This window comes from Cotesia typhae, unplaced genomic scaffold (assembly GCF_013202065.1).
Source record: "Cotesia typhae breed Kobodo isofemale line unplaced genomic scaffold, CoteBio_Ctyphae scaffold_13, whole genome shotgun sequence".
Lineage (NCBI taxonomy): Eukaryota > Metazoa > Arthropoda > Insecta > Hymenoptera > Braconidae > Cotesia > Cotesia typhae.
This window is the reverse complement of record NW_027423774.1, coordinates 9,632,461-9,644,141: the sequence shown is the minus strand read 5'-3', so window position 1 is coordinate 9,644,141 and position 11,681 is coordinate 9,632,461. Positions and strand designations below refer to the sequence as shown.

General features: G+C 29.8%; 1 protein-coding gene across 1 annotated transcript; it reads left to right on the top strand.

Moving 5' to 3' along the window:
• Positions 1–6,247: 6,247 nt before the first annotated feature.
• LOC141534762 (uncharacterized) lies at positions 6,248–8,589 on the top strand. The gene is made up of 3 exons (XM_074254326.1): positions 6,248–8,055; positions 8,146–8,420; positions 8,522–8,589. Exons 1-2 carry the CDS (start codon positions 7,981–7,983, stop codon positions 8,416–8,418), a joined length of 348 nt encoding a protein of 115 aa, XP_074110427.1. The 5' UTR covers positions 6,248–7,980; the 3' UTR covers positions 8,419–8,420; positions 8,522–8,589.
• Positions 8,590–11,681: the final 3,092 nt, after the last annotated feature.

The window sequence follows — 11,681 nt, the reverse complement described above, 5'->3', positions numbered from 1 at the left end:
GCCTAACCATATATATTTATATATGATTATATATAAATTTTGATATAAAATATATGTAATCATATATGGACTAATGTATTATATGTATGTTTTATATAAGTCTATATGATTAGATCTAATTAGATCTGAGTTATCTAGAGCTATATATGATTTTATATAAATCTATATATAATTAGATCTGATCAGATCTAATTTATATAGGACCATATATATATATATATATATATATATATATATATATATATATATATATATATATATATATATATATATACAATCAAACGTAAAGCTATGTACATAATTATATCTAATCAAACGTAAATTATAAATTTATCAATGATTATTGATTTTATGTTCTTTAGTAATTTTAAGATAAGTATAAGATCTGAATTTTTTTATTAATAATTGCAGATAAAGAGCTAAGTTTTATTTTATTTTATATTTCATTACTATTATTTATAAAACAATACTAAATTAATAATACATTTTGCTTATATATATATTGAAGTAATACATTTATAATAGATTATGTATAATATTTCCTAAATTTTACATGATATATTTATTAGTATTTTAATAGGGTATACTTTGTTGAATTAAATCTGATTATATTCCCGAAGAAAATGATTTTGCCTAATCATATATAGTTATATCTAATTAATAATTAGTAATTATATATAACCATATGTAGACTTATATATGATTATACCTACTCATACTTGACTAATATGAATCTGTATGTAATCAGATCTGATTATATACGGGTCCATATATAATTAGATGTGATCAAACTTGGCTAACATAATTACCCTTTTATAGATTATCATGTATTATTAAATTATATATAAGTTAATATATAATTATATATATAGGTTCATGCATAGTCAGACCTAAGCAAACATTTTTTTAGATATCACTTAAAGTGCAAAATGATGTTTTACAATACGCTTAAATAGTTATAAAATGAAAAATTTATTGCTCTTCCTATAGGATGTCTTGGTTTGCCCTGCTACTGTTTAATAATAAAATGATTATTGGAATAAATATGTTGTTATAATTAGGTTCAGTGAAATAAGCGAATCAAGAGTATCAAAATTTAATATAAAATTAATTTTTATATTATATTTCTGATAAATTGATTTGATACGTTATGTACTTCATAGAATCATCAATACTTAAAAGACGACAGCATAGCAGCCGGGAATTTCGAGACGCACTGGGATCATCAAAGTTAAGCAGCATTGCGCGTGGTTAGTAATTGGATGGGTGACCGCGTCGGAGTTATAGCTGCAAAATCATATGTGATGATTTTTTTTTTTAGTTACAGGATTAGGTACGCCGAAATCAAATATTATATCCCTAAAAATAACCACATATTTAATTAGGGGTAATGATATATAATTTAATGTTGTTACATGTAGTTATATATGAGTACATAAAATTATATATAACTTATATATGATTATATATAACTCATATATGATTATATATAACTTGTATATGATTATATATAATTAGATCTGGCCAATTTTCAGGTCTAATTATATATAAGTTATATTATATATAACCATATATAATTAGGCAAAATCATTTTTTCCCGGGTAAAGGTAAAAGGGCGCATCATTTTTTTATTTATCCCCAATCGACTGGTTGACATATTATTCACTTAAAAATTAAGCATTCATTTCCTAACGCTAAAAGGGTGTATGTCTTTAATTATACGCCCTTTCAGCTTTAGGAATTTAAAAATTTTATGACCTAAAGCTAAAAGGCCCTATGAATTTCTTTGCTAAACAATTCATTAAAATTTTTATTTTTAACATAAAAATAAAAAAAAAACGGTAGAGTGAAAGCGGTGTATTCTGAGTATACATACACTCTTTTAAAATTACAATTAAAAATATTTTTAAAAAATTGCATAATATGCGTGATTGTATTAATTTATTTGTATTTGAAAATTATTTTAATCCAATTAGTTTTCGATTAATTTGTTTATCCATTGCTTGTATAAAAATAGTTAAAAATTACTATTTTTTCAATCGTGTTTAAGTACTTAATTGCCAATCCCCTCACAAATTGCACTTTTCTACAATGTGATAGCATCAAATGCCGCTGAGTTTTAGGTGCTTAAAAAAATTCGAATTTCACGTATATTTTAAATGGAAAATCTTCTTACGGTCGGGGAGAGTACAAAGAGTTAATATCAAGGGCTTAAATTTTCAGGGAATTTTAATTAGGCATTTCTAACATGATTTTGAGTGGGGAGCAAAAAAATAAAAATAGTCGTGAAAAAAAATACACCCTAATGTATATCGATATATGGACTCTGTTATGCCATAGTGTGTTAAGTACATAGGATTTCCATAGCACGTAACAGATTAATGCATAACAGTGTCTATATATATATATATATATATATATATATATATATATATATATATATATATATATTGCGTTATCTTTTCCGAACCAAAAATCCTCTAGAGTTTCAACAAAGGTGTCATAAAAAGTATTAATTCAAAAGTACATTACTAATTATTAATGTATAAGTATGCTCAATAAAAATAATACTTCTCTCATTGCTAGCCAAAATAAATTAATTTTCATCAAACAAAATGGTATCAATACGTGATTAGCAATAAACTTAATAACAAAAGCATATGGAAGAAATTTACGAAATGTATATCATGAATGAATACTAATATTTATCGAAAAATATCGATTCATAAATTATAAAATTTTTTTCATTGATTCAGCGGTAATATAATATGACTACAGACTATACGTTTAAAGCATACAATACAATAAGGCCTACATTACAACTATAATATGGTAATACCTTCATTTGTCAATCCTACTTGAGCATCAATCAAATTATCCGTGTTAGAATAGTCATCATTGTTTTCGTCAAATGCTAGTTCATAAATTAATATTATTAAAACTTAATTTCAATATATTTTTTTGACATTAATTACAAATATAGTACAAAGTAAAGAAAAAAAAATTCTTTTAAATTGTTATCAGCAATTGAAAATGATATTTAACGCATTTAATCTCGAATAAGAAAATTTTTCATTTTTAAAATCCTACCGTTTCGTTAAAAAAAGAAGAAATCTCGAACATTTCTTTTCATTTTCTTTCTTTTTAAATTTAGTAATGGAAGAAATTGATTAAAAAATTATTTTGAGCTTCTTCTGATTTTTTATTTTCAACTATAGAAAAACAAATGTAATTTTTGTAAGGATTATAATTTGCAATTTTACTAAATTTTTCTTCTCATTTAGAACTTTTATAAACACTTACAAAAATGTTACGAATGATGTTATAAGAAATAAGGTGACTTGATACATTTTACTGCAATTGCAAAAATAATATAAGATGTCAATGTTTTATGTAATAAAAAAAATATCAAAGATGGTACTCATCGAGATATTTTTGTTTTTTTTTTTTCAACAATCTATAAAAAAAAAATTTCGACAACTTTTAATAATTTTTCTGTATTCTTTCGACAACTGTTAATAATTTTTCTGTACGTTCTTTTCAAAAACTACATATTAAAATAAAAATTAAAAAAAATATTTATATTGCTCAAATCCAAAAAAAGTTAAAAGATATTTAAGAAAAATACCACTCTTTTAAAAAATTAATTTTCTATGATTGGGTAAAAAAATATAAAAAATTATAATGAATATTTTTCATTAGGTTAAATTCAAAAGGATAAAAATTTTTCAGACAAATTGAAAGGGATCGGGTTCTAAAGTGGTTGATTTGGAGTGAAATGCTGCATACATAAATTATATACTTTTAAGGAAGTACGAGCACCAAGGCAACTTTTCATAAAAGGCTACATTTTTTTAAATATTAAGTTTAAATATGTCTAAATAAATTTCGAAAATTTGAAGGAGATTGCCCGATTATTTGAATAAATAATTAACTTTGAAGTTGAGCAATTTAACAATAGTCTTAAGGGGTAACCTTTAAACATTGATACATTTCTGTATTTTTCTTATAAAACTGTCGGTGAATATTTTTAAAAAACTTATAGATGAAAGTAAATATATTAGTGATAAATTTAATTCCAAAAAATTTATAGTTGTCCGAGTAATTAAAGTGTATTAATTAAAAGAAAAAAAAAGTGTGTGTGTACTTATGTACACGCGTTAGAAGTTATACTTCTTAAGTTAATCATTTAAAGAAATATATATTATTAATTCTATTCTGTAGCTAACTTCATCATGTCGTTTTTTTGGGACATCGTGCGCGCGCAGGTCATAAATTCACTCTCATCCAAACGCGCCAAAACAAGTATAACTTCAATAAATGCCGCCATTAGCCAATGTTAAATGTATATCTATATATTGAGAAAAACCATATGGTTACTGCTCTCCCCTTACCGCGCTAGAGTCGATACCTATCCCCACCTCGCCTAGCGCTCGTACTTCTTTAAGCAACTTTAATTATTAAACCTTTACCTTTCTGAAATTTATTAACGATGTACTGTTTAATATTAAACTGTTTGTTAATACCCGCACACCCATCTTCATCACTGTTACTATCATTCTCATCACTACATTCTTCTTCTTCTTCTTCTTTTTCTTCTTCTTCTTCATCTTCATCACCGTCTTCTTGCTGATCGTCTTCTTCGTCTTGTTCACATTGTTCTTCCAAATCATTTTCAACTTCATCCTCTCTTTCTTTGTTGTTGTCAATCACTTTTTCCAGTCCGGTATTTTTTATTTGCACAGATTCTTCATCGTCATTAACTTCAACACTCACATTTTCTCCGTCATGACCTTCATATTGAGAAAATGTAAATTAAAGACAAATAATGTAACAGTTATCGTTTTTAGTAGATTTCATGGAAATCTAACTATTGCATTGGTCCTCGCGATAATAAAAAGCCTGTACGAAAATTCCCGCACGGAAAAATATATATGTGAAAAATAGATGTAAGATAGATGTGACGTATACAATATATATGTGCGCAAAAAAAATATGTTAAATATATTTTCAGATAAATGTTATCAAATATTTTCATATAGATGCCAATATATATTTCAAATATATCGAAATATAGAGGTTACATATATTTCCGTATGTATGTTAACATATTATAAACGTAGATATATGTTAACATACATGCCGAAATCTATATGATATATATATTGACATATATGTGCGCATATTTATGAGCATTGTGAATTTTTTTGCGCTTTTTCTTTTACAGTTATTAGAATTTCAAATTAAAAAAAAAATTAAATTAAATAATTTCAGAAAAATTATTGAAGATGTATTAGAAATATATTTGAGTATATATGCAGACATATATCTCAATATATATGTGCACATATAATTTTACGCAAAAAAAAATATGTTCAAATATATACGACATATATTATTATATTATTATATTATTATACGGCTTTATCAATAAAATTACATTACATATATTTTCACATCTATATTGACATATATTTTTCACATACATATTTTTCCGTGCGGGTTTGCCGCGGAAATTAGATACAAAATTAGCGTCTACAGTGATACAAATTTTACATCACCTTTTTTTTTCCGTGCAACCTTTACACGGTACGCTTTGAGTAACGCTAATGCCTTTGGTAAGACAGTAGTCGAAAAAAATCGAGAAAATTTTTGAAAAAAATCGATGAAATTTGCATAAAAAAACTGAAATTTTTTTTTTCATTTATTTAAAAGTTATTCTCTTTGATCGAAGAAATAAATATTTTTAAGAAAAAAAAATTTTTTTCACTGAAAAAATGAATAAAAATCGAAAAATTGATTATAATTGTGATTTTTGCGAAAACAAAAATCAGGGCACTATGAAAAAAAAATCACAGCGCTTTGAATTTTTCACGGATTTTAGGGGACACTTTAAGGTTGAAAAATTGCCGATGATTCTCTTCGTTCATCCATTTTATCCAAAGTTATACCAATTTTTCTAAATATCCTTCATTATGCCAATTTTTGTGTTTTTTTCGGTGAAAGTTTTGAATTAAAAAAAAATTTTTCGTTAAAAGCCATTCATGGTATGTCATACAGAATATTATGTAGTTTTCAAAACCCTCCTTCGATTTCCTATACGATCATTATTCCAAGAGTTCTTCATTTTCAAAGTAAAAAAAAAATTTTTTTGCTTTAATTGACGACATCTCCGCGGTAAATCATCGTACCGGCGTTTTGACTACGTCAAATTAAAGGGCATTCAATTTTCGAAAAGAGCTTTTAGAGGAAACAATGAAAAAAATTTTGAAGCCCGTACACCTTTTTTTAGATAAGAAAAAATTTGGAAAAAAATTTTTTTTTTTTACTTTTCTTAGGATTACTGCAGACCCAAACATGATAAAAAATTTTTATGGTCATATCTGAAATCTATACACTTGAAGCTACAATTTGCTTATTTTTTCCTGTACGGTCATTTTTCTTGGAGTTACAGCTCCGTCTATGTCTTCATTAATTTCTTAATCCGAACAAAAACAGTTTTACTGTAAAAAAATCGCGCCAAGTCCACGTTCATTAGACTATTAAGAGAAAAAAAATTTTTTTTTCTTCAAAAAGATATAAAATAAAAAAATTAAAAAATCCAAGTAACCGATATGATTGTATATGATTTTCGAAAATTAAAAAAAATTTTGTTGTAAATTTAAAAATTAAAAAAAAAATTTTGGAACGTACTTGGTGTGCGTCATTGTGTATTTCAATTTTTTTGAAAGTCCTAGTTGTTATGTCCAAGGGCGTTTTTAGAGCGGTAGCGTAAACGGTGGAGGTTTGGACTAACAGTTTAAAGAATACGCAACGGAGGTTTTAATTCCGTTATTTTAATTATTTATGTGGGACGTTTTCGAAGTACGAATTTACCACGCCTTCGTTTGAGACTGTTCACGGATTTATTGAGGGTAGATGTACTTACCGTTACGGGAACTTTATTGATGGTCAGATCCGTGATTTTAGGGCAGCTGTTAGTGCCTGTTCCTTGATTGGGCCCTTTGGTTGGTTCTCGCAGCGGATGGAGTAGGGTGGATTTGGGCTGCTTATATTTCGGGCTTCTTATTTTATGAAATGACTTGTTGGAAACTGATTTCACTTTAATTGAGATTTATTTTTATTAACATTAAAACTTACACTTTCACAATTTGGATTTTAAAGAATTTAATTTAATGAATTTTAGTAATTTAAATGAGCTAACGTCCTCCAGTCCCCCGTAGGGTAAAGTGCGCAAATTTAGCTTTTTAGTGGTATTTTATTTAAACTTACTGCCCGGATTCTCGCCTAAGTGCAGAGCAAATTAGAACTTTGAGATTCCGGTGCTCTAGATTTTTAGAACTAATAACTAATACGTGGCCTGCTGGTTGAACCAAGTCTGAACTCATCCTAAGTGCAGAGCAAATTAAGATGAGTGACTTTTACAAGGCACGGGTCCGTCAACTAAACGCGGAAGTCGAATTACTTGATCAAAGACAAGGCGTTGGCTGTTGATCGCCTTTTTAAATACTCGCGGTGCTGAGATTGCAGAAGTCCCCGCTAGTCAACCAGCAGTCGCGTAGCTTATATTTTATTGTGGCTTTCGCGCATGGAGAAGTCTTCCATCTGCGCGGGTGATTTAAATTTAAAGAAAAATTTTGGGGTGGACATAACATTCCCCCGGAAAAGCGAGAAGCTAGTATAGTTTTTCGGTTTTCCTATGGCCACCTTCCCCATAAGCGAGAGCCACTTACAAATTTTGATTTAACTTAATATAATTTGATATAATGAAAAGAGTAACAGTAGGAGTCATCTAGTGCTTGTAATTAAGTTTAATTCATATTTTAATTTTGCAATGCATTGCATTGTACATATTTTGCTGACAAATTATTTTTTTTTTTTTGCTTGCTTCTCGAGTTCGCGTAGTCGGGTTGAGTGTTAGTGTACTTCAAACCGTGGGCTGTTGTAAGGATATTCTCCTCAAAAAAAAAATATAAAAATATGTATACTTGTGAGGTGAATTTTGAAGGCTATGGTACCTGGTACCAGATGATCCTAATGATGTATGGGGAGAGGGTAAGTAAAGCATTATTTTAAAATTGATAACGAAAATTTGTATATAGGAAAATAAAAAAAATATATTTTATTTTTTTTTTTTTTTTTCAGGATTTGAGAAGGGCGATTCGTCTCTTAGCGGGGTTGGCTCGTCCTATCCATCCGAGAGAGGCCTTATTTTCGGCTTCATGCCTGGTGACCCTGTTTGGCTCTCTGCCTCCCGAGGTCGTGGATGCAGTTGTCTTCTTCGCGTTCCAGGACCTAGCGATGGTAGCTGAGGTTCAGGACTTTGAAGAAGTGCTTGCCCCCAACCACGAGGACATCGATCGGTTAAGGATCGCCTTGATCGAGACGGTCTTTAATGGTTTGGTCGCCATGGGATAGAGGTATGTTGCGTGATGCTTCATAGTTATTATTTAGAAAAAAAAAAGTTAGGATTTAATTGTTTTTCCCCCTTTTTTTTTTTTTTTTTTTTTTTTTTTTGCAGGCCAGGCGTGTCGGGTGACATCGCTTCCGGCGAGAGCTGGACGCCTTCTCTTATATTTTTATGTGAAAACTTATGTAAAAGAAATATAAAAATTCTTTTTTTTTTTTTTGAAAAATAAAGATTATTTCTTTTTATTTCGTATTGTTTTCTCATTTTTGTTTCCTGTACTTTCTCCTTTTTTTTTTTTTTTTTCAAAATTAATCCTATTTAGAAAAAAAAGGTAAGTAGAGTTTAACGGTATTTTAATAATTGATTAATAAAATAGTTAACTATAGTAATTTAGTTAGATAATTTAGGTTTAGGTAGTGAGGAAAATTTCTTAAAGGTTTAGTTTAGAAGAGTGTGAGAGAGAGAGAAGTGTATTCGTAATTATATGTGTATACGTGTATTATATGTATACCCATGCGGTAACGCGGTTGTGGGCGTGGCTTGCCGAGAGGCGGTTGCGATGAAGCGGGCGTCGATAAGCTACTCCGCTGGACTTAATAGCTCGTTACGTTTAACGCTAGATGCCTCTTCTAGTTCTCTTTTCCTATTTTATTTTTGATTATTAAATACTAAACTTTTAAGTTAATCGTTTTGAATTATAAAAAGAAAAATTTTTGAAGAAATTTTGTATGAGTGACGTTAGCTCTGAAATAGAATTTTCATATAAAACGAAGTAAGAATTTTATATATGGAAATTGTTGGGTGTATATATTTAATAGTTAAATATTTAATAGTTTGACATAATAATAGATAATAATATGACTAAACATGATAATTGGCTACATATAGGTGATATGAATTTTAAATAGTGTATAATTGGGTTCTTAATATAAGTTTTATATGGATTTAATATTGAATGTAATTAACTAATTGAATAATTGGATAGTATATAGAAAAATAAAATTCTTAATGTATGATATAATGATAGTAAAATGGAAAAGGAAAATTTTATGTTAAATTTATATTATATATAAAGAAAAGCGAGAAAAAAATTTTCAATTGAGGTTTTGCGCTGTTTCCACACGTCCCCTCAAAGCCGGAGGTAAATTTATCTTCGGTCTTGTGAGTTTTATGGTCGCAAAAAAATTTTGTAAAATAAGAAAAAAATTTTGTAGATTAAGAGAAAATTTGTTTTACATTTTACTATCTCTTTCTCTTAGAAATATTGATGTGAAAACCGTTGACTCGTTTTTGGCTATTTTAAAATTTCATAAGGCAAAATGTCATTGGAAGATTTTTATTATTAATGGTTTACTTTATCAATTTTCGGTTTTCCCCAAAATGAGCCATCGGTTTTATGATTAACAATTCTTTAATGTTGATCTTATTTTCCACGATGTTGATGTTCGGTTTGTCTAGATCGGTGATTTGTAGTCTTTTAGTCGGAATGTTTTCGACTTCTTTGGTTTCTCGTTGTTCTCGGGCGCTTCTTCAATCGTTGTTTGCTTACTCGGTGAGCTTCCTTCTTCGTTGGTTTCAGATTTCTCTGGGAGTGATTCATTGACTTTCGACGGTGATGTCGTTTTTTCTTTTGTTGTTTTCACTTCTATAACGACTGGCTTTTCGATTATTTTGTTGTTCTGTCGTGTTTTTAGTAGGCATCGACGAATGAGCTTTTGTATTGCGAACCCGCTTATAATGATCGATAATATTCCGATTGTTGATACCGATCCGATGGTTATTTTCTTATTTATTTCTTCATTTTGGTGATCTAGTGCTATTAATGACATTTTTTCTTCATTTTCTTCTAGCCCTTGACCCCAAGGTTCGAATTTGTCGATGATTGTAGCTGGGTTTGAAAGTTTTGTTAGTAGATTGGGATTTTCGTTGTTAAATATGATACTCGAGTTTAACGTTTCGAGAGATAGATTGAAACTTGGTGCGATAATTTCTATGTTTGTTGATTCTCTAGCTGTTCCTCGGACTTTATATTGGTTGCAGTTTGCTTGGCATCCTTGTTGTAGGTGTATTAGTCCGATTCCGTTGATTATGGTGTTTCCGTTAGTTAGTTCTGGGCATTTCCACTGGATGTTTTCTTCTTTACACGTTGAGTATGCCCACGTGTTTTTCTCGTTCATTTTTATCCAAGTTAGTTTACATTTTTCGATTATTCTTACGTTGCACTCTCTGAGATTTTCTGTTTTTGGATTTATGAGTAACTCCATTTCACAATCTACTTCTTTTTCTAGTTTCGTTATTTTTGTTGGAATGTCGGTTGGGCAGGCCATGTCTGGTCCAATGGGTTTGCAGTTGTCCACGTAATCTTGTTCAGCGAGGAAATATTCTTCGAATGCAGGTTCCGTCATTAGATATTTTGACGTAGGCTGAATTGTCAATGTTGATAATTGATCTCCGATTTTCTCGGCCTTGGGAAGTGATTTTAGTTCATATGATAACCACGGCGTCTGGTCGAAGAGTGGTACGGTTATTATTATCAGGAAGTGGCCGTTCGATTTTCCTGTTTCTACTTTCGACACCTTCGCTAGCGTGCTGATGTCCATGTGGTCCAGGGGTTGTGGCGGATTGAAGGTCGGATGTTTTTTTATCATGTCCGCGGTGGCTTGGTTTAGTTGTTTAGCTGACACCGTTAGGTAGGTCAGTTTTCCCCATTTTGCTTCCTCTATCGATTTTTCTGCATTATTAAGAGTTCTTAGGTGGTTAGTCATTCGGTGAATATTTTCATTGCCGATCATTGAGATCAGTTGAATCCTTTGCATGTCAGTTATTTGTTTATTCGTTGTTTGTTGCAGAGATGCTGAACGTTTTGCTAATTCTTTGATTCGGTTGGTTATATTTATTTCGTGTTTGAGGATTTCGTTGATTTCGCTCTTAATAATGTGGGTGTTATTTTGAGATAGGTGTACGAGTTCCTTGTTGTCTTGATATAACTTGTCTAGTTCGTTGGAGATATGTTCTTTGTCGCTGTAGTCCATGGTTCTGAATAGTTTTCGCGCAATCGAGCCTACGAAGCCGAACCACGGTGCTCTTTTGGTGCGATTCTGTGGATGTAGTTTTTCGAGTTGAGGATCTTCGAGGAATTGCCTTAGTCGGTGTTTTGCTTGTTCGATTTCAGCATATATTTCCCGGTGTGTATTTGTTCTTAGGTACGACACACAGGATGAATGATTGAATTTTTGAGCGCATATCCCATAAGCTTCCCATATACAGGGTG

Bases quoted from the DNA above. Each gene is read 5' to 3' on its own strand.
- LOC141534762 (XM_074254326.1), top strand. From the start codon at position 7,981: ATGTATACTTGTGAGGTGAATTTTGAAGGCTATGGTACCTGGTACCAG. The intron at 8,056-8,145 runs GTAAGTAAAGCA...TTTTTTTTTCAG, and splicing joins TAATGATGTATGGGGAGAGG to GATTTGAGAAGGGCGATTCG.